The 27,527-nt window shown below is 28.5% G+C and overlaps 2 protein-coding genes across 2 annotated transcripts; both read right to left on the bottom strand.

Moving 5' to 3' along the window:
* Positions 1-972: 972 nt before the first annotated feature.
* LOC126844702 (uncharacterized) lies at positions 973-3,354 on the bottom strand. The gene is made up of 4 exons (XM_050583082.1): positions 3,348-3,354; positions 3,114-3,269; positions 1,283-1,450; positions 973-1,143 (listed from the first exon to the last, which is right to left on the bottom strand). Exons 2-4 carry the CDS (start codon positions 3,195-3,197, stop codon positions 973-975), a joined length of 423 nt encoding a protein of 140 aa, XP_050439039.1. The 5' UTR covers positions 3,198-3,269; positions 3,348-3,354.
* Positions 3,355-11,111: 7,757 nt separating this feature from the next.
* LOC126844317 (uncharacterized) lies at positions 11,112-27,478 on the bottom strand. Its single transcript, XM_050582429.1, has 4 exons — positions 27,254-27,478; positions 13,497-13,652; positions 11,587-11,754; positions 11,112-11,430 (listed from the first exon to the last, which is right to left on the bottom strand). Exons 2-4 carry the CDS (start codon positions 13,578-13,580, stop codon positions 11,260-11,262), a joined length of 423 nt encoding a protein of 140 aa, XP_050438386.1. The 5' UTR covers positions 13,581-13,652; positions 27,254-27,478; the 3' UTR covers positions 11,112-11,259.
* Between the last annotated feature and the right edge of the window lie 49 nt (positions 27,479-27,527).

The following is a 27,527-nucleotide window of genomic DNA, read 5'->3' as shown; positions in this document are numbered from 1 at the left end:
TGTCTTTAATCTATACTGTGTCACCTATTTGAAACTAAACAAATAGGTAGTCAATTATGTTGGTAATAATAATTATTAGTATAATCTTTAGTAACAATTTGAATATAATGCTATTATAATTAAACCTTAACGTTAGTTATCGATATATTAAATTTTAGCTTTAATAGTTTATAAAAAAACTTGTCAATGCAATTTTGTTTATGTTATTTTATACATTTTAGTCATACATTATCTATTGCACTCAAGCAAGTAAGAACGCGGTATAATTATTTTTTTCAAACGTAAACATTCAAATTATTTCTATAAAAAACTAAAAAAATGACGTCATAGTTATTTTAAGTTAAATTTCTCAAGATTGTCGCTCTCAATACTTATTAATTTCCTACAATTCACATATAATTTTATGTAAGACATTTTAGCGACCAAACTGACAATGGACTGGATTTCTATCGGGTGCACGAACCATTATAAAAACGGATAATACTAGGGAAGTTAGATTTAAAGAAAGACATCGTATATATTTGTGCCTGCTGTAATAGCCAATCAATAGTTATTGCAAAAATGTATCAACAGATCTCCGCACGGTCCTCTTAATTTTTTTTCGATTGCTTTTTGTACCCTACATTTTTTTTTGTGTTCGGAGTGTTGAAATGACATTTTTGAGTACAAAGAATTAAAATGATTTAATACAATAAAAAAAAAAGTTTTTTTTTTTACTGAGAATTATAATTGTTCACACTTACTATGTGTACTTATGCACTTTGTGTTGACATTTAGACGAAATAAATGTTCAAAGAATTGACGGAAATGAATCAAGCAATTAATTATCAGAAAATAAAATACGTATAATATGTTTAATAATAGCTAATAATAAAACCGGACCCAGAGTTAACGGAAATTAATCAAATATAGTTCATAAAATAAAATACATAACATTTCATACTTTATGAACATAATTTAAAATTATAATGTTTAAGTCTCCCATGGTCGTATAATATCCAAAACTATCACGAGACAACCAAGTTTTTCTCCCTTACTGCTTGTATACGTAATTACCATTTTATACTCCCCATAAAAAAATGTCTTCGGGAAATTAGTATTCTTCATTTTGTTAGTGTTAATTCCAGATGACACGTAAATGCCCTAAAGCAAAGATAAAAGAAAAATGTATGAAAAAGTGTGTAGGGTAGTTCAGAAAATATATTCAGAATAAAAATGTTGGAAAATGTTGATCAAAATCACTCGCCACCTTGTTCGAAATTACAACAAAACATTTTTTTACCGGCTTCATTGGACATTCTAAGTCAGGAAAATTAAATCCTTGACAATAATCTTTCCATGAATCTCCCAATAAGTACTTCAACTTCGAGCAAGCATTAGTCGTGGTGTAGACATGTGCATTCTCTACCCAGCCACCGATTGATCCTTTATTGGCCAAATTAATGTTAAGCTACAAAAAAAAAAAATATATACACTACTATACATAATGTTGTAAAAATTGTGAATACAATTTGGTAAACCATCGGTTTAATTAATATTGCAAATACTATCACTAGTATAATCTATAATTTAAATATTCAAATAACATATATATAACAAACATACATATTATATAATTTACTGGACATTTTGACTGATCGACAACCAGTTTTAAATAATTTTTTTTTAAATTTAATTTATTTTTAAAATTATGGACGGGAGTAATGTGCGTCTAGATTACAAAGTTTCATGTCTTCAAAACTATTTACTGAAAACTGCTTACCGACCCGTCAACATTTTCAGTAAATTATTCTTAATTTGAAAAGTTAATGAAATATTTACGTGATTGAATAAGTTTTAAAAGTAAGTAACACAACCAAATACCAATTATTTTAAGCAAAAACTGGATTAGGGAGTTAAAAAAATCAGTTGATATATATACAGGCTGATCTATCAGATTGTGACACATTCATTTTCTCTTAAAATAAGAACATTATTTTTAGCTTCGAAGCAATATTGGTTTTATAATAAGGTTTTTCATCTTTGTGTGTCTGTAGACATGATAACTCTTTTTCTTGTAAGCCGATTTACTCGTGAAGCACCACTTTTAGATCCGAAATCGTATGAAGGTTTCTAAATTTCCACGACCCCCCGCCCCTGGGTTTTTTGTTTTATTAATATTTTTTAGGCACAATATCCCTATAATATGTGTAAACAAAAAAATCCAGTCAAAATTTTATAATGAAAAAAAAAAGTAACTTAAACAATATAAATGTAGATTTTAAAGACTATTATGGGCAAAAAAACTTGAAATTCAGTTTAAGACCTGTTATGTATAATCACGAAACAAATTTAACAAATAAAAACAAAATTTTGCGTTTAAAATTGTTTTGAATTATGTCGACTTTAGTGAGAATATTATAATCTGTATGCTAATTGTATTGCTAATTATATGTCAATATGTGTTATTAATGTTGTTGTCTAACTCTTGTATATTTATTTTTTACTTTTATAAATTTTAGTATGGATTGAATAGCATAAAACTGTGAGTTTTGATAAAAAAGAGAATTTTGTATCAAATTTTCAGAAAAAGTATTGCTTTAAAGTCGAAAAGCTTAAATTTCTTTTATGTAGAATATTTTATCAGCTTTATTTTTTGTAAAATACCTTCATATCCTTATAATCAATAGAAATCGAGATATTTACTTTGTCCGTAATCACGCGTACAACATATCAATAGAAACTTGTCAGGATTTGTTTAAGACAATAGAAAATAAAAAAAATGCATTGGGTATTATTCTAAACTTAAATCTCATATGTCCTGGACTTAAGTGCGACATTTAAATGTCCAAGAGATATTTTATTTCTAGGATAATAATTTGACATCTATACCATAAAGAGGTACTGTAAATGGTAAAAAATATTTAGTATAAATAATATGACTGACAACACATTTGTTTATGATCATGTAATTGAAATTTTTTTGGGGTGTCCTTAATAAACAAAAAATATGTGGCTACAGTTGTTTGTAATTTTTTGTATTTTATTAATTTCATTACAGACCCCAAGTTCTCAAATAAGACCCACCCAAGTATCTAAATATTATGAATTTTTAACTTTAAAAATTAACTTACGCTAACAGAATCGTCAAATGGAATTAAATAAGTTACATTGCCCTTTATTTCAAATTCAGTCGCACTTGTCTTACTTAAATACATGTTATACTGTAACTTGTGATTTTTAGTAGGTTCACATGGAAATATAGCTTTAAATTTTAGTTTATACTCTCCCTGAAATCATAAATTTAAAATTAGGTACTAATAAATCTATCAGATCAATTATGTTAATTAGCGATTTGTCTACATTACCAGTGGCAAATTCGGAAAGTATGTAGGTGGCTTGTTTCCTGTTGTACTTAAAACACAACATGCAAGCAGTAAAATAGTAAGCAGTAACATTATTACGACAAATAGGTTCAAACAAACTTAATTCCAGTACTAGTTGTAATTGCAATAGGGGCATACGTGTACACTGTACATACGGTAAACTGTACACATTTATAGTTGGTCTCCCCTCGTTAATTTTGAATTTATAAAATAAAATAAAATAATTATGCATAGTAGTTTTTAGTGAATTGCAAATGTATTGTCATTTTGTGATTATCAGCCATGAACATCATCTAATTATTATTTAATGCAATGTTTGTGACATTCAACCATGAAAATCATCATTACAAGCTAATATGTCAAACCTGCGATACCTCTTTCACGGTCAAGCACGCATTATTAGAATGCAGAATATACGATTACCTTAGAAGAATTAACCAACTGCCTGAAAATCTATGGGAAATCCTAGGGCTATATACCGACATCTCAAAAAATGTTAACTTTATTTCACAATCTGACTTGCCTGAACTTATATAAATATCGATTATTGTAAAATATATCAATGTTTTTCAAAACAAAAAAATAATATTTAAGATTACTTGTAAATATAGCAAATAAGATAACTGTAATTTATAACCATTGGTCTTTGCAACTGAGGCTTTTGATCAACAAAAAACAAATGTCATTATGATATTAGGTTAAAAAAATACTTTTATGTTTATTTAGAGTACTCATTAATAAAATAATAATCACAAAAAAAAATTTTAATTTTGTCTAACTTAATAAAAAATGTAGTGCTATTCAAGTTTAAATACAACATAAAATTGCGATGAACCGATTTTCTTATAATAATTTGGTGAATTTAGTACTATTACAGCCTCTAAAGAGTTGGTTCATTATTTCTTACAAAATATCCTTTTTACACTCTATAAGGATGTGCATGATAAAATTGTAGCGCCTCGCTCTAAATCGTCTTTGACTCCGACAGGAAAAAAACCCTAAATATTTTTAACATTAACTTAAGTTTAAAAAAAAAAAAAAAAAAATCATAATCAAACCCATACAATCTCTAATATATGCTTTTATAATACCATTTAGTATAGATTGTACAATGTATACTCAATAACAATATGTAAATTCATATAGCAATAGGCAATAAGTACGTCGACAATTTGTAAAAAAAAAATTTTCAGAGTTGTTACAGTTTAAATGTAGGTGTTCAATTAGGTATTGTATATTTTATTTATATAAAATAAGTGCATCGGAATAATTTCATTTATCTTTTTTCATCACACACAAATGTTTTTCTCTCTTTTAATTAATATGCCTTTTATAGCTAATAATAAAATCGGACCCAGAGTTTAAAGAAATGAACCAAATAATAGTTTATAAAAAAATACATACAATTCAATATTTCATGAATATAATTGATAACTATTGTTAGGCTAAACTCTCTCAGGGTCGTATAACATCTAAAACTAACACAGAGCACCCGCGTTTTCCCTGTTATTACTGCTTGTGGACGTAAACACCATTTTATACTCCCCGTAAAAAAATGTCTTGGGGAAATTGGTACTCAGCAACTTGACAAGGTCGATTCCAGATGACACATAAACGCCCTATAACAAAGACACAAGAGTGTAAAAAATATTTTATATAAGAGACATTAAAATTAAACACTCAGAATATAAATTAATTAAAAATTCAGAATGAATTATATTATGGGTTATTTCGATCAAGAGGTCATAATAATAATTGTCAACGATATTATAATAATTTTTATCGGCTGTACCGGACAGTTTGGACTAGCAAAATGAAATCTTTCTATAAAAGTCTGCCACGAATTTCCAAATAAACTCTTGATTTTTGAAGAAGCATTAGTCGTAGGTGTAGACATGTGCGTTATCTATCCAACTACTGATTGATCCTTTTATGGCCATATTGATATTAAGTTATAAAAGAACACGGTGTATACTATTGTGCAAAATATTAATACAGTTTTGTCAATAATATTTTGTAGTACATTACATGTCTGCCCAAAAATGACTGTAAAATAATCTTACTTTAAATACTCATTTATAAAAAAGTAATTTTATTTTTCTGTTGACTAAAAAGTATTTTGTAATTATTATTATTATTATTATTAAGAATCGTATAAAGTCACATTTTCCGCTTGGGGTGTCCTTTTTGGATAACGGGTGTGACAATCCTGCGGACCCCATTCAGGATCGTCTTAGGTAAGTAAGTGGACACTAAGATCGTGAGTTCGAAAGTTTTCTTCTTACAGTCAAAATATGAAAAAACAAAAATAAATCATACAAGTTTTTAGGTTAGAACTTTTACTGGCTATAATTTCGAGAAAAAGAGTCGGATGAATTTTAATAATATTTAGAAGTCATGAATGATATTACTTTATTTTATGACTAGATCAAATCTCGTGAACATTAAACATTGTGATACTGCTCCTATAGTATTATTTAAAAACACAATTTTTAAAATCTTCATAAATTATTGTTAAGTATGGAAATGTAATAGGCAACAGCCGACAGCTAGTGGCTATAAACGTTAGTAATATTTAACTAATAAGTAATATATGTAAGTAAAATGTATTGTTTTCTCCATCACAGTACCAGTATAAGATTTAATTTTAATTTAAATGTTAAAAACTCAATTTTCCTTTAGAACACAACAAGAAATTAATATACAGGGTGGGACAGTAAAACAGGTGATTTTCCAATGTATTTAAATGGGAAAATCGCCCGTTTCACTGCCCAACCCTTTACAATTTAAGGATCTATTAAAAGGTTTTTTTAGTTGCATTTTGTTTTGTACATTGTCAATCTAGTAAAATAGAAGTATAATAGAGCTTTAAAAGAATAAAATCTATGAAATATAAATAGTTAGAGTGAGATTGCTCTAATGGTATATAATTCTATATAATACATAAACATTTTATTGAGAATAAGCGATTATAATTTAAACTATGGAGTACAAACGATTGAAACATGAATCGTCGACTATTCCAACTAAATTTAACAAGATATTGTATATGTGTTATTTGGTCCGGGGGTTCGGAATTCGTTTCTATTTGACTCATTTCTCTTTTATGTTCCGGAACAAATACCCGAAACTCGTTCCTTTGATATTTGTTCCGGAACAATTACCTGGAACTCGTTCCTTTGATATTTGTTCCGGAACAAATAAAATGTAATTGTTCTTTGTCATTATTAATAAATTATTAATGGAGCAAAATGTTTTTATACAATGTGATCTCAATTTTTCACAATTTTTTTGTTTTTACCCCCTTCCTCTCCTAGTATGTATAAATGTGTTATAATACCTCTGTTAACTTTCACCACTTTACTATATATATATATATATATACATACATTTATGTATACTGAAAATAACAATAATTGTTATATCAAATGCATTAACTATAATCTTTTGGTGAATTAATTAACATTTGTTTCTAAAATACCTCACACTAAGGCTAAAGTAACAAAAAAAGTGGGCACCTTCAATAAACTTGAACGAAACAACATAATACGAAGAACAAACACATTTTTTAAGGAACAATTACATTTTATTTGTTCCGGAACAAATATCAAAGGAACGAGTTTCAGGTATTTGTTCCGGAACGAATATCTTGAGGAACGAGTTTCGAGTAATTGCACCGGAACGAATATCTCGAGGAACGAGTTCCGGGTATTTGCTCCGGAACAAATATCTTGAGGAATGAGTTCCGGGTATTTGCTCCGGAACGAAATCTCGGGGAACGAGTTCCGGGTATTTGCTCCGGAACGAATATCTTGAAGAACTAGTTCCGGGTATTTATTCCGGAACGATTACAACAGGGAGTCATGAAGGAACATGTTCCGGAACTAGTTCCGAACCCCTGATTTGGTCTACTATGTTCTTGCAAAACAAAAATAGTACAGTGGGGACGGAGCAAAGTCGGGTCAGGGCAAAAGTGAGGACAGGGAGGTCACAGGTTTACAGGAATTTTTAAATCTGAAAGTGATGAAATAACTTTCGAAAAATTGCTACGATGCAATCGGTAGTTAGTATTTTCAAGCCAGTGCAGTCCAAACCAAACACAGCATAAACCAGCAAAGTTAGAAAATATTAAATTGAGGTGCTGTATTTACAAATAAGCATCAAAGCGTTTATTTGAAAGTGATTTTATTCAATTTTATCACTTTTATTTATAATAATTCCTGTAGACCTGTGACCTCTCCGTCCCTTCGTTGCTTTGATTTCATTATGCCTATACTCTATTGTACTAGTCCTCTCGGATAAAATCACTTTCAAGAGGAACTAGACTTAATGGAAAATAACTTAATGTGGTTTTCTCAATGTCTCAAATATTATTGGATGAAATACCAAGTAAGCCACGAAAAAAAGATATTTTGTTATAAGTAAAATAAATTTAATGTGTTTTATTTATGTGTAAAATATTAAGCAGAAACATGATTACGGCAAATAGCTTCAAGAAAATTTAATTCCAGTAAAAGTTCTGCTTTCAATAGCGGCGTACGTATATTAATAGCTACAGTAGGTCTCTCCTCATTTGTTTTGAATGTACAAAATAAAAAAAAAACAATTGTACAGTGTAGTTCTTTTGTTACAAAATTGTAAATATATAATTTACTTTTTATCAGCATCATTAAACTATTATTTAATGCTACGTTTGTGACATTGATTCGTGAACAATCGTTATGATTATATAAATGATAAGTATTATGTAAAAAAAAATGTACGTTTATTTGGTGTACGCATTAATAAAATAATAAGAACAAATATAGTTTTCCTACTATATTCATATTACTTGGTCGAAGTTTCCGACCTAGAAAACATAGCACTTGTTATAGTAGGAAAACTATAGCAGAAAAACAAACTTCGACTTCCAGCCAAGTAAACTAAATTTACATTATTTCATGACTCGTTTAATATGAAGACAGAACTGTAAATAAATTCAATTGAATGTTTAAAAATTCCCATAAGTTAATTTGGAGTTCTCACGTGGTCGATACCACACATGTGATAACTACCTATTTGGGTATTATGTCATACTTAAGCTTTAAATGTGCTCAGTGAAATTATATAGGATATATATAATATAGAAGATAGGTATGACGATAAACAAAGAGTCGGGTATTATAAAAGAACTAGTTTAAATCTAAATGTTCTAAATCTATTTAAATTTAAATGTTTTTGAAAAGTTGTTTTACATTATAAAAATATTTTATTAGAACTTTTTAGTGGTATTTCATTCTACTCCATACTCAGTGGTGTAGACAGGACATTTTTATGGAGGATGGGGTTATGGTTGGAAATAAAACACATTAAATTTATTTCACTTATAACAAAATGACTTTTTTTCTTGGCTTGGCTTACTTAGTATTTCATCAAATACTTTTTCAGGAATTGAGAAAAACACATAAGGTTAATATAAAATTGAAGTATTAAGCTAAAATAAGTGTAAGGGGGGAGGAGTTAAATTGTAAAAGCTATATTTGATAATATTATAAAAGCTTATAGTAGAGATTGTACGCATTTGAGTAAATATATATTTTTTTAATTTTAAAATTTAAGAAGTTGAAAATAACTAGGGTTATTTTTCCTGTTGAGTCAAAGACGATTCAGGGCAAGGCGCTACAATTTTTTCTATTTCGGTTATGTTAGGCCGCGTACGCTTCCCCAACTAAAAGAAATTGGTATATCATCTATAGGTAAGATACGTTTAGCTAATAGCTTAAATACTAATTTTTAATGTCATACTAATTGTTGTAGAAACGAAGGCAAGACGAAAACCTTTCGAGGTCGAATCCTCGAGAAATGATTTTGGGATTCCTTCCGAATAGGCGAAGAGTAGGCAACCGTACGTACACCAATACAATGGCGCCGTATTCGGGAATGACTAGGCAAATTATAGATACCAAACTAATTGGAACGATCAACTTGTGTGCAATGTTGTTAAATTAGTTTAATTAAATTATAAAATAATAGTATCATATATGTCTCGTGTTTGTTTCAAGAGGAGGTTGTAACTCTTGAAGATTGCGTTCATTTTGTTTAATGTTGATATTTTATTTTTATATGATTTGATAATATTTAATATAATTATTAAATCCATACGTCAAAACTTCTTAATGTAGATCATAAAGTCACTTATTAAGAAATAATAATAAGTTTAAAAAAATACTTGAATAATAACCCATAGTACTATGTAACTATAAATTAGTAATTACGTAATAATTTACATTCTACAGTATTTTATTATTTAGTATGTTTTGTTTCCTAATATTAAATAAAATGATGATATTTAAATATTATATCAAATAGTGATAACGAATAATTGATAAGTTTAAAACGTCATAGTTATTTTAACTTAAGTTTCTCAAGATTGTCGCTCTCAATACCTATTTATTTCCTACAATAAATAGGTATTGAGATTGAGGTTATCACAATTAATTTTATGTAAGACATTTTAGCGACCAAATTGACAATGGACTGGATTTCTATCGGGTGCACGAATTGTTTATAAAAACGGAGAATACTAGGGAAGTTAGATTTGAAAAAAAACATCATATATATTTGTGTCTGCTGTAATAGCCAATCAATTGTTATTGCAAAAATGTATCAATAGATCTCGGCACGGTCCACTTAATTTTTTTTCCGTTGCTTTAATGTTTAAGAAAAATATGATATCTTAAGCTAGTTTTGTATATTATATAATACAATAGTAAATATAGTAAAAATATAAGAGTTCAATAACAATGTCATATTGATTTATTTACATTAAAGGTCTAATTTATATGTCATTTTTATAGAAAATTGCATTTCTTATTACTTTTTTTGTCTCAGTGTAAAAGGGGAAAAAATTACCAAATCAAAGCTGAATGAGTCATTAAAAAAATAGTTCGATATTTTTATATATTATAATATTGAAATACAGTGATTCGCGTAACTATGATCAGTTATTGCCTCAGAATATTTAGTGCTTACAACGCTGATTTGTTTTATAAAAATATATAAATCGAATTGATTAGGTAAAAAAATATGATCTTGTCTGTATGATTAATAAGGATTTGTACAATAAAATTGTAAGCTATTTGCACAATAATTTATAAAACTAAATTCGACACGAAAGATTTTTTCCAGAAACGCCATAACCAAAAAATCGTTTATCCGTCTTTTCAATCTTTGCCCATTCGTCATTTGCTTAAATTGAATCCATATGAGTACAATTGCGTACTCACAATACTTCTTCAACACAAAAGTATACTTACAGCTCAAAAAATTAGCCATTTGAATTTTAATGTAAACATTTTTATTGGTAACTGTATTACCCCGGGCATGTGGCTCGAGCAACTCGTACACTTTTTTCTTACCGCCTAGGTGAATTTTAAGTCAAGCGGATATAAATTGGCCCATCTCGGATTTTCCATAAGACGGTTGATCCGCTCTACGCGTCTCACCACTAAAGCATACTTACTTAGAGTTCAGAAACTGTTGTGCTTGACGCATTTTGTACCCTGCATTTTGTTTTGTGTTCGAAGTGTTAAAGTGACATTTTTGAATACAAGGAATTAAAACGATTTAATACAATAAAAAAAAAAGTTTTTTTTTTTACTGAGAATTATAATTGTTCACACTTACTATGTGTACTTATGCACTTTGTGTTGACATTTAGACCAAATCAAAATTCATAGAATTGACGGAAATGAATCAAGCAATTAATTATCAGAAAATAAAATACGTATAATATGTTTAATAATAGCTAATAATAAAACCGGACCCAGAGTTAACGGAAATTAAACAAATATAGTTCATAAAATAAAATACATAACATTTCATACTTTATGAACATAATTTAAAATTATAATGTTTAAGTCTCCCATGGTCGTATAATATCCAAAACTATCACGAGACAACCAAGTTTTTCTCCCTTACTGCTTGTAAACTTAATTACCATTTTATACTCCCCGTAAAAAAATTTCTTGGGGAAATTAGTATTCTTCATTTTGTTAGTGTTAATTCCAGATGACACGTAAATGCCCTAAAGCAAAAATAAAATAAAAATGTATGAATTATTTTGTATGAAAAAGTGTGTAGGGTACTTCAGAAAATAATATATTCAGAATAAATATGTTGGAAAATGTTGATCAAAATTACTCGCCACCTTGTTCGAAATTACAACAAAACATTTTTTTACCGGCTTCATTGGACATTCTAAGTCAGGAAATTTAAATCCTTGACAATAATCTTTCCATGAATCTCCCAATAAGTACTTCAACTTCGAGCAAGCATTAGTCGTGGTGTAGACATGTGCATTCTCTACCCAGCCACCGATTGATCCTTTATTGGCCAAATTAATGTTAAGCTACAAAAAAAAAAATATATACACTACTATACATAATGTTGTAAAAATTGTGAATACAATTTGGTAAACCATCGGTTTAATTAGTATTGCAAATACTATCACTAGTATAACCTATAATTTAAATATTCAAATAACATATATATAACAAACATACATATTATATTTTTTACTGGACATTTTGACTGATTGACAACCAGTTTTAAATAATTTTTTTTAAAATTTAAATTATGTTTAAAATTATGGACGGGAGTAATGTGCGTCTAGATTACAAAGTTTCATGTCTTAAAAACTATTTACTGAAAACTGCTTACCGACCAGTCAACATTTTCAGTAAATTATTCTTTATTTGAAAAGTTAATGAAATTTTTACGTTACTGTTTAAGTTTCAAAAGTAGATCACACAACCAAATACCAATTCTTTTAAGCAAAAACTGGATTAGGGAGATAAAAAAATCAATTGATATATATACAGGCTGATCTATTAGATGTGATACATTCATTTTCTGTTAAAATATGAATATTTTGAACATTATTTTTAGTTTCGATGCAATATTGGTTTTATAATAAGGTTTTTCAGCTTTGTGTGTCTGTAGACATGATAACTCTTTTTCTTGTAAGCCGATTTACTCGTGTAGCACCACTTTTAGATCCAAAATCGTATGAAGGTGTCGACATTTCGACGACCCCCCACCACCCTTGGAATTTTTTAAGTTCTTAATTTTTTAGGCCCAATTTTAGGTTTTAAGATCTGAAAACTAGTCTGAAGGTAAGTCTAACATATACTTATAACATGTGTAAACAAAAAAATCCAGTCAACATTTTATAATGAAAAAAAAAAGTAACTTAAACAATATAAATGTGGATTTTAAAGACTATTATGGGCAAAAAAACTTGAAATTCAGTTTAAGACCTGTTATGTATAATCACGAAACAAATTTACCAAATAAAAACAAAATTTTGCTTTTAAAATTATCTTGTATTAGGTCGACTTTAGTGAGAATATTATAATCTGTATGCTAATTGTATTGCTAATTATACGTCAATATGTGTTATTAATGTTGTTGTCTAACTCCTGTATATTTATTTTTTACTTTTATAAATTTTAGTATAGATTAAATAGCATAAAACTGTGATTTTTGATAAAATAGAAAATTTCGTATCAAATATTTAGAAAAAGTATTGCATCAAGATCTAAATGCTTAAGTTTCTTTTTTGTAGAATATTTTATCAGCTTTATTTTTGTACCTTCATATCCGTATAATCAATAGAAATCGAGATATTTGCAAAAAAAGTATTTTTACGACCTTGGGGATCTGTCCGTCATCACGCGTACAACATATCAATAGAGACTTGTCAGGATTTGTTTAAGACAATAGAAGATAAAAAAATGCAATGGGTATTATTCTAAACTTAAATCTCATATGTCCTGGTCTTAAGTGCGACATTTAAATGTCCAAGAGATATTTTATTTCTAGGATAATAATTTGACATCTATACCATAAAGAGGTACTGTAAATGGTAAAAAATATTAAGTTTAAATAATATGACTGACAACACATTTGTTTATGATCATGTAATTTAAATTTTTTTGGGGTGTCCTTAATAAACAAAAAAATATGTGGCTACGAGTTGTTTGTATTTTTTTTGTATTTTATTAATTTCATTACAGACCCCAAGTTCTCAAATAAGACCCACCCAAGTATCTAAATATTATGAATTTTTAACTTTAAAAATTAACTTACGCTAACAGAATCGTCAAATGGAATTAAATAAGTAATATTGCCCATTATTTCAAATTCAGTCGCACTTGTCTTACTTAAATACATGTTATACTGTAACTTGTGATTTTTAGTAGATTCACATGGTGACACTGCTTTAAATTTTAATTTATACTCTCCCTGAAATCATAAATTTAAAATTAGGTACTAACAATAATTCAATCAGGTCAAATTTGTTAATTTACGATTTTCTACATTACCAGTGGCAAATTCGGAAAGTATGTAGGTGGCTTGTTTCCTGTTGTATTTAAAACACAACATGCAAGCAGTAAAATAGTAAGCAGAAACATTATTACGACAAATAGCTTCAAACAAACTTAATTCCAGTACTAGTTGTAATTTCAATAGTGGCATATGTGTTCACTGTACATACGGTAAATGGTATATTGTAGATACACATTTATAGTTGGTCTCCCCTCGTTAATTTTAAATTTATAAAATAAAATAAAATAATTATGGGTATTAGTTTTTAGTTTTCTAGGGAATTGCAAATGTATTATCATTTTGTTATTATCAGCCATCAACATCATCTAACTATTATTTAATTCAATGTTTATGACATTCCACCATGAACAAATGTAATTACAAGCTTGTATGTAAAATCTGCGGTACCTCTCTCACGGTCAAACACGCTTTAACAAAATGCAGAAAGTACGATGACCCTTAGTAGAATCAACCAACTGCCTGAAAGTCTATGGGAAATCCTAGGACCATATACCGACATCTCGAAAATTGTTAATTTTATTTTACAATCTGATTTGCATGAACTTAGATAATTATCGATTATTGTAAAATATGTCAATGTTTTTCAAAACAAAAAATAATATTTAAGATTACTTGTAAGTATAGCAAATAAGATAACTGTAATTTATAGCCATTGGTCTTTGCTACTGAGGCTTTTGCTCAACAAAAAACAAATGTCATTATGATATTAGGTTAAAAAATATACTTTTATGTTTTTTTAGAGTACCTAATCATTAATAAAATAATAATCACAAACGAAATTTTTAATTTTGCTTAACTAAATTAAAATTGTAGTGCTATTCAAGTTCCAAAGCAACATAAAATAATAATACTAATAATAATATAAAAAGTAATCGTAATAGTAATAGTAACGATAACGATATATAACGATAATATTAAAATTGCGATGAGCCGATATTTCTATGAAAATTTGGTGAATTTAGTACTATTACAGCCTCTAGAGAGTTGGTTCATTCATTCTTACAAAATATCCTTTTTACACTCCATAAGAATGTGCATGATAAAATTGTAGCGCCTCGCTCTAAATCTTTTTTAAATCCGACAGGAAAAAATCCCTACATTTTTTTAACAATAACTTAAATTTTAAAGTTAAAAATAAATTATTTTCAAACTCGTACAATCTCTTCTAAATGCTTCGATAATATCATTGAGTATAGATTGTACAATTTATACGATATGGCAATAAGTACGTCGACATTTTGTGAAGTTTTTCTAGTTGTTAGTATAATTTATTTAAATAAAATAATTGCATCGGAATAATTTAATTTATCTATTTTCATCACACACAAAATGTTTTTTTTTCATTTTCTTTATATTTTAATTAATATGTATTTTTAATAACAGCTATTGACGATGTTAATAGCTAAAAATAAAATCGAATCCAGAGTTTACAAAAATAAATCAAATAATAGTTCTTTTTTATTATTATTATTATTAATATCCGCAGCATCTGAGGCTAATGGATCACAGGTTTAATTACATTTGGATGTCAAGGATAATTAGTTATAGCTATCTACATAAAAAATACATATATAATAATAATAATAATAATAATAATAATAATAATATTTCTTTATTACGGAAATAAATTCCAGTTACAAAATAACTTTTTTTTTCATACATATAAAGATTCATTATCAGTAATTTAAATGTAATAAAATAATAATAATAAAACAAATAGGTATCAATATCATACAATAAATCTAAATGAATAAAGGGAAAAACAAAATAAAACAAATTCTAGTTATTCGTATTTCTTAGGACATTTGCCATAAAAACATCAAGAGATTTACTAAAAAAATCAATATTATTTACAGTTACCTGCAGTAAAATATTGGTTGGAGAATTTTGCATATAATTTGTAGTTGAAAGTTTTGTGTAAAATAAATTAAGAGATCGGTAGTTAGATTTATTTTTAAATTTATATTTTGCAGTAGCTCAGGATAATCAATCATGTTATTAATTAATTTATATAAAAATTTCAATTTAATTAGTGTGAATCGCTGATTTAACGATTGTTTATTAAAAAAGTTGATTGTAACATTGTAATTAGAATGAGGGGCTTTATAAACAAAACGCTGGTAGCATAAAAATCTGATAAAATTATTTTGAATTTTGTTTAACTCTTGGATTTGTTTTATTGAGTATGGATGCCAGATTAGGAGGGCATAATCAAAGTGTGAACGAGTAATATAATATTTTTAAAGCAGATTCATCTCTAAAGTTTCGACAGGTACGTTTTAAAAAACCTAGCTTTGCAAACGCTTTATTCCTAATAAAAAGTATATGATCATTAAAAGATAGTTTGGAGTCAAATTTTACCCCAAGATCGTGTACTGTGTATACTCTTTGGAGATTTATATTACCCAAAGAATAATTAAATTGTATAGGTGATTTTATTAAGGAGAAAGTAATACAGAAACATTTTTCTAAATTTAAGTGCATAGCGTTTTGTTGGCACCATTTATGTATATTTTTAAAATCTAATTGTAATTCAACAGCATCACTTAACAACTAATATTTTTGAAAATTTTTGCATCATCGGCTAATAACAAAATTTTAGAATGAGAAGTAACATCAGATACATCATTTATAAAAAGACAAAATAGTATAGGAGATAAATGATCTCCTTGGGGAACACCAGAGGTAACGAGGATTTTTTTAGATAGGTAACTTCTGTATTTTACAGCTTGAGTACGTCCAGAAACGCAAGAGTAAAGCCAAGAAAGAAATGGTTCAGCGAATCCATACATTTTAAGTTTATTAATTAAAAATTAATAATTTATCCTATCAAAGACCTTTTCCATATCTGTATAGATGACATCGGTTTATGAATGATTTTTTTAATGAATCCAGAATTTCGTGTTTAAATATGCATAAATATGTTATTGTTCATCTATTTTGCCTAAAACCATGTTGGCTGTTTGATAATAATTGATTGCATATATATATATATATATATATATATATACAGTACGAGACGAAAAGCAAGAATACAAGATAGTTTTGAATTAAATTAAGATTAAAATTTCAGTTATTTCCATGAACCGGATAACATTTTGGGTTTCATCATAGAGGGAACCCAGTGATTGTGCCAATTGATTACTGATGCCTAGTCTATCCCGCGTCTCCTCGTATTTTCTGCACTCAGTCAGCATGTGCTTGACTGTCAAGGGACAACCACAGGTGTCGCATGTGGAGGGTATTTTTTTTTCATAATTTAGGTAGCCATGTGTTAATTTAGTATGCCCAATTTTTAATCGGTTTAAAATAGCTTCGTTTTTTCTAGACATTGGGGGATTTATCCAAAGATAAATATTCGGTTTTATCTCTCTTTTACAATTCAAATTTAACCAGCGTCTATTCCACTCCTGGTAGCAAAAAACCTGGACTGCTTTTTCTAAATCGCATTAGGAGATAACGTTGAGGATTTCATAATTTTTTTTAATTGCGGCTTCTCTAGCAGACATTGCCGCTAATTCGTTGTCTAAAGTATTAATATGTCCAGGTATCCATATAAGTTTTCACTGATAACCAGATTTTTGGAGTTTATATATAATATTTTGTGTAAGTCTGGGGATGGCATTAGGATGGAATACATTGTTTAAATTTAAAATAGCACTAAGTGAGTCAGAAAGAATTGTTACATTTTTTATTTGATTAATTTCGATTATTTTAAGAGCTTGGAAGATGGCCATTGCTTCTGCTGTGAAATTTGATAAATTATTATTCATTGTGAACAACCATTTATTTTATTTCCAGATAATACCAATTCCGACTTCGTTTTTACTTTTAGATACGTCTGTGTAGATCAGTTCACTTTCGTCGTTTTCAAGTAATGTGCTAAGGAGATGTTTGTATGAGGAGTTCATTGTATTTGCTTTTTTGTAGTTTGAAAGCTCTGTCAATATGTTAATACTTGATAACCAGGGTGGAGTTTCTGCTTGTTCTGATTTTATAATATTAATTGAGTTAATGATGTCAAAATGTATGTTCTGTGTAAGATAATGAAGTTGATTTTTATATTTGATGCAGTCGGGGTCTTTCTTCGAAGTATATTATCTACTCTAAAAATAAATTACAGGCCAACCCAATTTTTATCTGTCCCTTAATATTATTCATGGTTCAACTTAGGAAAGAGCGCTACGGGAGAAACCTCAATTCACAAAGGGCGCCGCAAGTCAAAAAGGTTTGGGAACCTCTGATTCTACCAGTTTATCTGTAGTTTGTTCTAGGTAAGATTTGCACTGTTTTTATTTTTTTACTTCTACAGAAAAAATTTAAATCATCAGCATATAGAGTTGAGTAAACTGGAGGTGTAGTATTATTAGTGATGTCATTAATTGCTACTAAAAAAAGAGTAACTGAAATAGTAGATCCTTGAGGGACGCCGTTTTCTTGGATAAATTGGTTTGATAAGATGTTTTCTATTTTGACTTGGTAAGTTCTTTTTTTTAGGAAATTGACGATAAAGTTTAGCATGTTACCTACACTTAACAACGGGTTTAATGTATTAATTATAAGTGGTCTCCGTGTAATATCGTAAGCTTTCGATTTATCTAAGCAAGCCATCCCGAGTACTTGATTATTTGAAAGTGCGTTTTAAATTTTTGCATTGATGAAAGATAAGCAATTGTATGTACTCTAATTTTTTTAAAACTGAATTGGTTGGGTGCAAAGAAATTTATTATTTCCAAAAACCACACAAGTCTAAAATTTATAATCATTTCCAGTAGTTTTTTTATAGTATTTGAAAGAGAAATAGAGTGATATCCTTCGAGTTGAAATCTGTCCTTTCCAGGTTTATTGATGAGAACAATAATTATGCTATCCCGTCATTTTTCAGGAAAAACATTTGTGTTCCAAGTCCGATTAAAAATATTTAGAAGGAATTTTGATGCTATAGGAGGTAAGTATTGAAGAAAGATGTAGGGTATGCTGTCTGGGCCTGGAGATTTGCTTTTACAATGTTTTAGAGCGTTGCGATATTCTTCTAGTTTTATACTGCTGTTTAAGTATTTTTGGTCTTCAGTGTGATCGACATTAAGTGATTGTGGGGTAATATTGTTATAATTGTGTTTGTTGGCTATGATAAAAGGTTCTGTTATGAGAGTAGAGTCTTCTAAAATATTAATTTTGTTGTTTAGTTTTTTTCCTTGGAGTGTTCGGATCTTTTTCCACATTAAGGAAGGATCAACTTGTAAGCCTAAGGCAGATGTAAAGTTTGACCAGCTGACATTTTTATTTTTTTTAACTAAGAACCTGGTTCTAGCTCTTAATTTTTTAAGTTGGATAAAGTCTATATTTTTTTTTTACTTTTGGAAAATTTTAAAAGCTGTATTCTTTTTTTGTATGCTATCTTTAATATCTTTGTTCCACCAAGGTACTTTAGGTTGAGTTGAGGTACTGTTGTTTTTCCTATGGTTTGTTCAGTAACTTCTATGATTATTTCAGTAAATTTATTAATCGTATTGTCTATATTATCGGCGTATGTTCTTTCATCCATTTTTTTATTTCAATTTCTATTTTTTTGTTGAAATTTTCCCAATTGGGAATTTTTAGGTTCCGTCTAGTGATGTTGTAGTAAGTGTTAGGGGCCTGCGTTTCAATGTACATTTGAATCGTAAGGTGGTCACTATTATACAACTCAGAGAGAACGCCCCGGGATAATCTATAAGCTAAAGAATGTGATGCAATAGAAAGATCAATAGCGGAAGTAGTACAGTTTGCTGGATTTATCCTTGTTTGTTCATGTGTGTTTAAAAGAATTAATTTATCATTAGTGTCAAGAAATTTTTCAATTTTTTTTCCTCTCTTATCGGTTTTGTGGGAGCCCCAAATAGTGCTGTGGCTATTAAAATCGCCGAGAAATAGAAAGGGAGTGGGAGGTTGTTTAATAATATGATCTAGATCATCTGTTGTAAAGTTGGGTGAGTTAGGGATATATTTGTTGCAGTGTTATTTTAAAATCAAGATTGATGATAGCAGCTACGACTTCCAGGTTAGATTTTATAGTAATTTCTTCATATGGTATAGATTGGTGGATGAGAATGGCAACACCACCGTTTGCTCTAGATTTATCTACACGGGTTTTATAGCAGATATTGTAGTTAATAAAGTTGATACAAAAATTGGCTTTTAAGTTAGTTTCTTGGAGACATATTGCGAAGGGGTTGTGATTTTTAACTATAGTTTTGAGATCATCCAGTTTAGAGTAGAAACCGTATAGGTTCAATTATATTATATTGCTTAAAAAATGATTGCTCATAAAAATATAATAAGAATTAAATCAGATTACATAAATCAAAAGATATTAAAGATGACTTCATTTGACCCTTTAATGTTGACTAAGGATTTTGGGGGATCATTTAAAGTAGCAGGTTAGCTAGTTTTGTGATTTTTGTTTTATTTTACTATCAACTAATGTTGGGCGAATAATGTCGACTGTTTTAGAGAGTTTTTGTAAATCGGTGCCTGTTTTTTTACAAATATCTTGGATATGTATGTTTTTATCTTGTGAATTTTCGATAATATATTTAAGTTGATTGTAGTTGGGATATGTTTCATCTAGGTTGGAAATCATCTCATGTGGGGGGGCTAGTAGTCTATCTATATTATCAGTGATCCTCGTAGACGAATTTGATCGGGACCGGGCTTTATATTTTTTTTATGCGTGTTTTGCATCTTTTTCTGCTGAGATTTCATAGAAAATTGAGTTAGTTGTTTTTATGACTTAAGTGGGTGATGAAAAGGTCGTAGAGGATGATGGACGTCTTTTAAGGTGTTTGGTTTAAAAACGGATGTTTCTGGTTGATGGGAGTTGTCCGTTAGTTCAATCGTATTTTCATTGATATTTGAAATGTTTTGTGTTTTTTCAGTACTTGCAATTTCAGTGTATACAGGTGGTATTGGACATTTGGTGTTATCATAGGATGAGGTTTCCATTGAGATATCTTGTGTGTTTTTACATGAGGAAGAAAAATGACCGATTTGTTTGCAGAGAAAACAGACGACTATATCGTCTGTATTAAATATACGAAAAGTATTGTTTTCAAAATCAACTGTAATGGAATTAAAGAGTTTGTGAACATCGTCTGGGTTTATAAATAGTTGTCTGCGAAAACTTAAAATATGAGCGAACTCGTCTGAAAGAAAGCCGGCTTTTAAATAAGATACAGTTGATGTTCTAATGCCAAGGTTGTGAAATTATTGTAGTATTACGTCGTGAGGTATAATGGGGTATACATTAACGAGTATAATCCTTTTGGATGGATTTGTTAATTTTCTGATTATAATGTCAACACCGTTGATATTAATAAATGAATTATTTTCAACTAAATTGTCGGCTATTTGCTGATTAGCTACGGAAATGCAGAACCTGTTGATAGAGATTCGCGAAGCAGATATGATGTTTTTTGTCGAGGTGATTTTTCTGAGTGATTGGATACAGTCTATATTTTTAATGTTTTCGATAATAGGGAGGACTATGGCTTGGTTCATTTTAGGAAAATGGTCAGAAGCAGTGGTTTCCGAGTAACTTTTTTATTTGGCAGGAAGTGTTCATTGTTGTTGAGTTTTTAGAATTTTCAGGCTGATTTTCAGTGTAATCTAAGTATATCGGTTGGTCGGTGTGATTTTTGTTAATTCTAGATGAAGCTAAAAGTTTTGACATTATGGTCGGAGAGGAGATTTGCGTATTATGAGTGGACATTTTGTCCGATTGGATGTTATATTATGCAGTTTGTTATGTAATAACGCTGATAGTGGTTATTTCCATATTGCTTGTAGTGAAGACCAAGCTATCGATAAGCAATCCAAACGCAATAAAGGGAATAACACGTGATGCACGATAGAGAGGCAAACACGAACTGAAATAATAGTTCATACAATGAAACGCACACAATTTTTATATTTCATCAATAAAATTGATAACTTTTAAAATAATTACCCCTCCCAGGGTCTTAAAATATCTAAAACTAACACAGAGCACCCAAGTTTTTCCCTGTTATTACTACTTGTGAAAGTAAACAACATTTTATACTCCCCGTAAAAAAATGTCTTGGGAAAATTAGTACTCAGCAACTTGGCAAGGTCAATTCCAGATGACACATAAACGCCCTATAACAAAGACAAAATAATTTTTAAAATATTTTGTGTAAGATACATTAAAAACAAATTATTCAGAATATAAATTAATTGAAAATTCAGAATGAATAACATAATGGGCGATTTCGATCAAGAGGTAATAATAATTGTCAACGATATCATAATCATTTTTACCGGCTGCAGCGGACAGTTTGGACTAGCAAAATGAAATCCTTGTATATAAGTCTGCCACGAATTTCCAAATAACTTTTTGATTTTTGAACAAGCATTAGTCGTGGTGTAGACATGTGCGTTATCTATCCAACCACCGATTGATCCTTTTATGGCCATATTGATATTAAGCTACAAAAGAACACAAAGTATACTTTTGTGCAAAATATTAATACAATTTTGTAAATAATATTTTGCAGAACATTACATTTTTGCTTAAAAAATAACTATAAAATACTTATACTATATAAAATAGAACATTCTGGCATTCGCCCATAAAAAAATTACTTAAATTAAAAATTGTACATTAAAGCTTATACAAATTAACGGGATAATCAATTAGTATAGTCGAAATTGATTAAAACCAATTTTTTCTTAAAATTTGCCGATACAAAACTTCTTAAAACATACCGCATACAATCCCTTTGTTGTCCTACACTAGTTTACTTAAAAAATAATTGTGATTTTGTGATGTTTCTCTAAGAAAACATTTGTATTTATGTAATAAAAATAGTAAAACATTAAATAATATTCAAATGTTTATCTTTTTTAATTAACTCACGCCAATTGAATCGTCGAATGGAATAAGAAAGGTCATATTGCCCCTTAATTCAAAATCGGTGGCACTTTTTTTACTAAAATACGTGTTAAACTGTAACTTGTGTTTTTCAGTAGATTCACATGGAAATATAGCTTTCAATTTTGGTTTATACTCTCCCTGAAATCATGGGTTTAAAATTAGGTACTAACAATTTAATCAGGTCAATTGGGTTAATTTACGATTTGTCCACATTACCATTGGCAAGTTCGGTAAGTATGTTGACGGCTTGTTTCCTGTTGTATTTAAAACACAGCATGCAATCAGTATTATAGTAAGCAGAAACATTATTACGACAAATAGCTTCAAACAAACTTAATTCCAGTACTAGTTGTACTTTCAATAGTGGCACACGTGTACACTGTACATACAGTAAATTGTAGATACACATTTATAGTTGGCCTCCCCTCGCAATTTTAATTTCACAAAAAAAAATAAAGTAATCATAGATAGCAGTTCTTTAGTGAATTGCAAATGTATTATCATTTTGTTATTATCAGCCATCAACATCATCTAATTATTATTTAATGCAATGTTTGTGACATTCCACCATGAACAAATGTAATTACAAACCAGTATGTAAAATCTGCGGCACCTCTCTCACGGTCAAACACGCTTTAACAGAATGCAGAAAATACGATGACCTTAAAAGAATCAACCAATTGCCTGAAGATCTATGGGAAATCCCAGGACCATATACCGACATCTCGAAAATTGTTAATTTTATTTTACAATCTGATTTGCATGAACTTAGATAAATATCGATTATTGTAATTGCGATGAGCCGATTAAATAGTATAATCCTCCATTTTTCTATGAGAGTTGGTTTATTTATTCTTACAAAATATCCTTTTGATACTCTACAAGGATGTGCAAGATAAATATAACAGAAAAGGATTACATTTAAAGAGGTCAGAGGTATATAAAAGAAGGTATTTGGAGCAAAGCCTTCCGTGAGTCGGTCACGTATATACTTAAAAGTAGTTTGTGGCACTTTTTATTCAGGGTGTTCAAAAAGTTCGAAAACGTGCATTTTTAGGACTGTTATTGCTTTTTTCTTCAAATTTTGATTTTTAGATATTAAAAGTTGTTTTTTACACATATTTAACGCTCAAGTACACAATTTTATCTAAAGTAAACAGTTTGTAAATGTAATCATCATAATCGTGAAATTTAAATGTTTAAATATTTTTTAGGATAATATGTTGGCAATTAATATTTTTAATACAAAAATAATTAAAAACTCTTATAAATAACAACAGTTATCAAAAATTATAACCAAATATATATATATTATATATTGTTATAAATTATATATTAATAATTATAGTTCAAATTAGTGCACTTTTAAGAAGCATTTTTTTAGGTATATCCAAATAGATGAATTAATTATTAAAATACCCAGTATATTTTCCGGTAACAAAAATGTAGCCTAATCACCTCTAGACAATATTTTTTCTTTTTCTTTTCAATACTGAAGTTTTAAGTAATGTAATACTTTAAATTAATGATTTGTTAACTTCCGTTTTGGTTCAAAATATTGAAATAAATATTTTATTGATTTTATATGCTAACCTCTTTCATACTGCATAGTGCATATAATATATTGTTAATTACTAGCTATTCCTAGGATTTCTTTTTTTAATATGAACTACAAAAAAACGTATACAGTTGATTACCTATTCACTGGAATTAAGTTACGGTTGAGTCGCAAACACGAAATTAACTACTAAATAATAACTATATGATGCTGATTGCTGATTATAATTGCACATTTACAATTGTCGAGACAACTAATATCTACAACTGTACTGTTTTCATTATACAGAATCGATTATGTTGCTTATATAACTTCCCCTGCAACTATAACTACATACTACTATCTACAATTAACCGTATGCACAGTGTACACGTGAGTCACTATTGAAAGAACATCTTCATTGTGAATTCCGTTTCCTAAAAACCATTTGTCGTAATTCGCTGTTAACAATGTATCTGGTAACTATTATGATTGGATGTTGTGTTTTAATCACATCAGGAAACAAGCCGCCAACATACTTACCGAACTTGCCAATGGTAATGTAGACAAATCATAAATTAACCCAATTGACCTGATTGAATTGTTAGTATTCATTTAAACCCATGATTTCAGGGAGAGTACAAAATAAAACTTAAAGCTGTATTTCCATGTGAATCTACTAAAAAACACAAATTACAATATAACACGTATTTAAGTAAAAAAAGTGCCACTGAATTTGAATTAAGGGGCAATATGACCTTTCTTATTCCATTCGACGATTCATCTAGCGTGAGTTAATTTTTATATTCCCATAATAATTATAGCCTTTAGCTGCAGAAATATATATTTTTTATATAATTACATTTCGGATTTATAATCTGACAATGTATTTATATAAAACATAGTAAAATCCAAAAATCTTATGTTTTATCAACCGTAAAAATGTAATTTTACGATTCTAATGAAATTTATTATCTGTATTACAATTTAGATTTAATAGTTTAAAAAATATACACTTGCTCATTTAAGCGTTTATTAGAACGGTACAATTGTTTTTAATAAGATAGTTTTTTTTACATATTAAAAGTATTTTACAGTAATTTTTTAGGCAAAAATGTAATGTTCTGCAAAATATTATTTACAAAATTGTATTAATATTTTTCGCACAATAGTATACATTTCGATCTTTTGTAGCTTAATATCAACATGGCGAAAAAAGGATCAATCGGTGGTTGGATAGATAATGCACATGTCTACACCTCGACTAATGCTTGTTCAAAAATCAAGTCATTATTTGGAAATGCGTGGCAGTCTTATATCCAAGGATTTCATTTTTCTGATTCAAGTTGTCCATTGAAGCCGGTAAAAATTGTTATAAATAATTTCGTTGACAATTATTATGACCTCTTGATCGAAATAACCCATAATGTAATTTATTATGTATTCAAATTTTCAATTAATTTGTAGTATAAATAATTATATTATTAATATGACATTTTATTAAGTATCTTATACAATTTATCATACAAAATATTTTATACATATTTTATCTTTATTATAGGGCGTTTATGTGTCATCTGGAATCGACCTTGCCAAGTTGCTGAATACTAATTTCCCCAAGACATTTTTTTACGGGGAGTATAAAATGGGTTTAACATTCACAAGCAGTAATAACGGGGAAAAACTTGGATGTACTGTGTTAGTTCTAGATATTATACGACCCTGGGAGAATTAAACATAATAATTTTAAATTATTTTCATGAAGTATAAAATGTTATGTATTTTATTTTATGAACTATATTTGTTTAATTTCCATTAACACTGGGTCCGGTTTTATTATTAGCTATTATTAAAAATACATCAAAATTAAATTAAGAAAATTAATAAAAAAAACATTTTATGTGTGTTGAAAATAGATAATTGAATTTTTATTGCTATGCATTTATTTTATATAAATAACATACTATATCGCATATACATTAAAACTGTAACAACTACAAAAAAACTTTTTTTCACAAAATGTCGACAAACTTATTGCTATTGTCGTTTTATCGCTATATGAGTTTACATATTATTATTGAGTATAAATTGTACAATCTATACTTAATGAAATTACCTATGCTTACAGTGGGTAGTACGCATTTGAATATTTGTTTGAATTTGTAAAATTTAGGTTTTTGTATTTTTTTTTGGTCAAATTTTAAAAACTACTGAATGTAGTAAACGAAAATTTAAAAAGGTTTCAGCAAAGATAAAGCTGTTCTTTATTAACTGTGAAAATGTTGTGATCTTACAACAATTCCAAACAAACCATAGTGTGTGATTTGCCCCAAATCTACTACGATGAAGACAAAAATTTAATTTTTTTTAAAATAAAAATTACTATGATGGGCTGACAAAAAAACAACCACTAATAGAAAGAAAAGACTCCTCATTACTGTATTAATGTACAATACACTAAATGTACAAGTTGTCACTCATAATGATAATATTATAAAATAAAATAAAAAGAAAATTTTCTTATTTTCGCAAATCTATATTCTGTAATAAAGAGTGAGTACTCTATGTCATTTCTACTTCTACGCATAAAAAACTACTAATATATATTTGTTGGCAACGATGTATAATACATAATATATTTTCAATATTACCATAATATATTACATTATGGTAATTACTTAGTTCACATATTTTAAGGCTTCTGTTGAAACACTTATTTTTTTTTTTACTTAGTGTCCACTTACATTGAGTTAACGAAGGTTTTTGTTGGGATTGAAAATTTCAAGTAAAGAAATTTAACAAATATTGCATTATTACATAATTTGAAATAGATAAAAGTATTGCTGATATATGTATGCTAAGAATAAATTAGTTTCACTTATATTTAACTGTTTTAAAGTTGGCAGCTATTCGTACGAACAATACAAATTTTGAAAAATAATACTTTGAATAGCGTACAAACCGTAACAAGTATTGAATAATATTAATGTTTACTGGGTAAATTATTATTTATTACATACTTACCTACATATATGTCTATAAAAAAAATCTAATAAAAACCGATTTTTTTTTTTGTGATGAAAAACATTATTGAAATAATTAGACACACAGCAACAAAACGAAAACCGTAGTTCCGCTAGCTTGTAGTATAATGTCTTCTACGAACTTATTAATAATTATAACATTTAATAGTAATAAAAACTGTTAAAAATTGATAGATTCGAAGGTAACAATTGCTTCGAGGTCAGGAGGAACACAGCTGCAAACCGGCTGCCGGCAGAACAACGCTGTGATAACA

The sequence above is a fragment of the Adelges cooleyi genome, unplaced genomic scaffold (assembly GCF_023614345.1).
Source record: "Adelges cooleyi isolate 19-005CV unplaced genomic scaffold, UGA_ACOO_1.1 ACOO_flye_CR_arks_rails_tigmint_CR_PRNA_651, whole genome shotgun sequence".
NCBI classification, from domain to species: Eukaryota; Metazoa; Arthropoda; class Insecta; order Hemiptera; family Adelgidae; genus Adelges; species Adelges cooleyi.
Note: the sequence above shows the minus strand (reverse complement) of the source record. Positions and strands in the feature narration are given on the sequence as shown.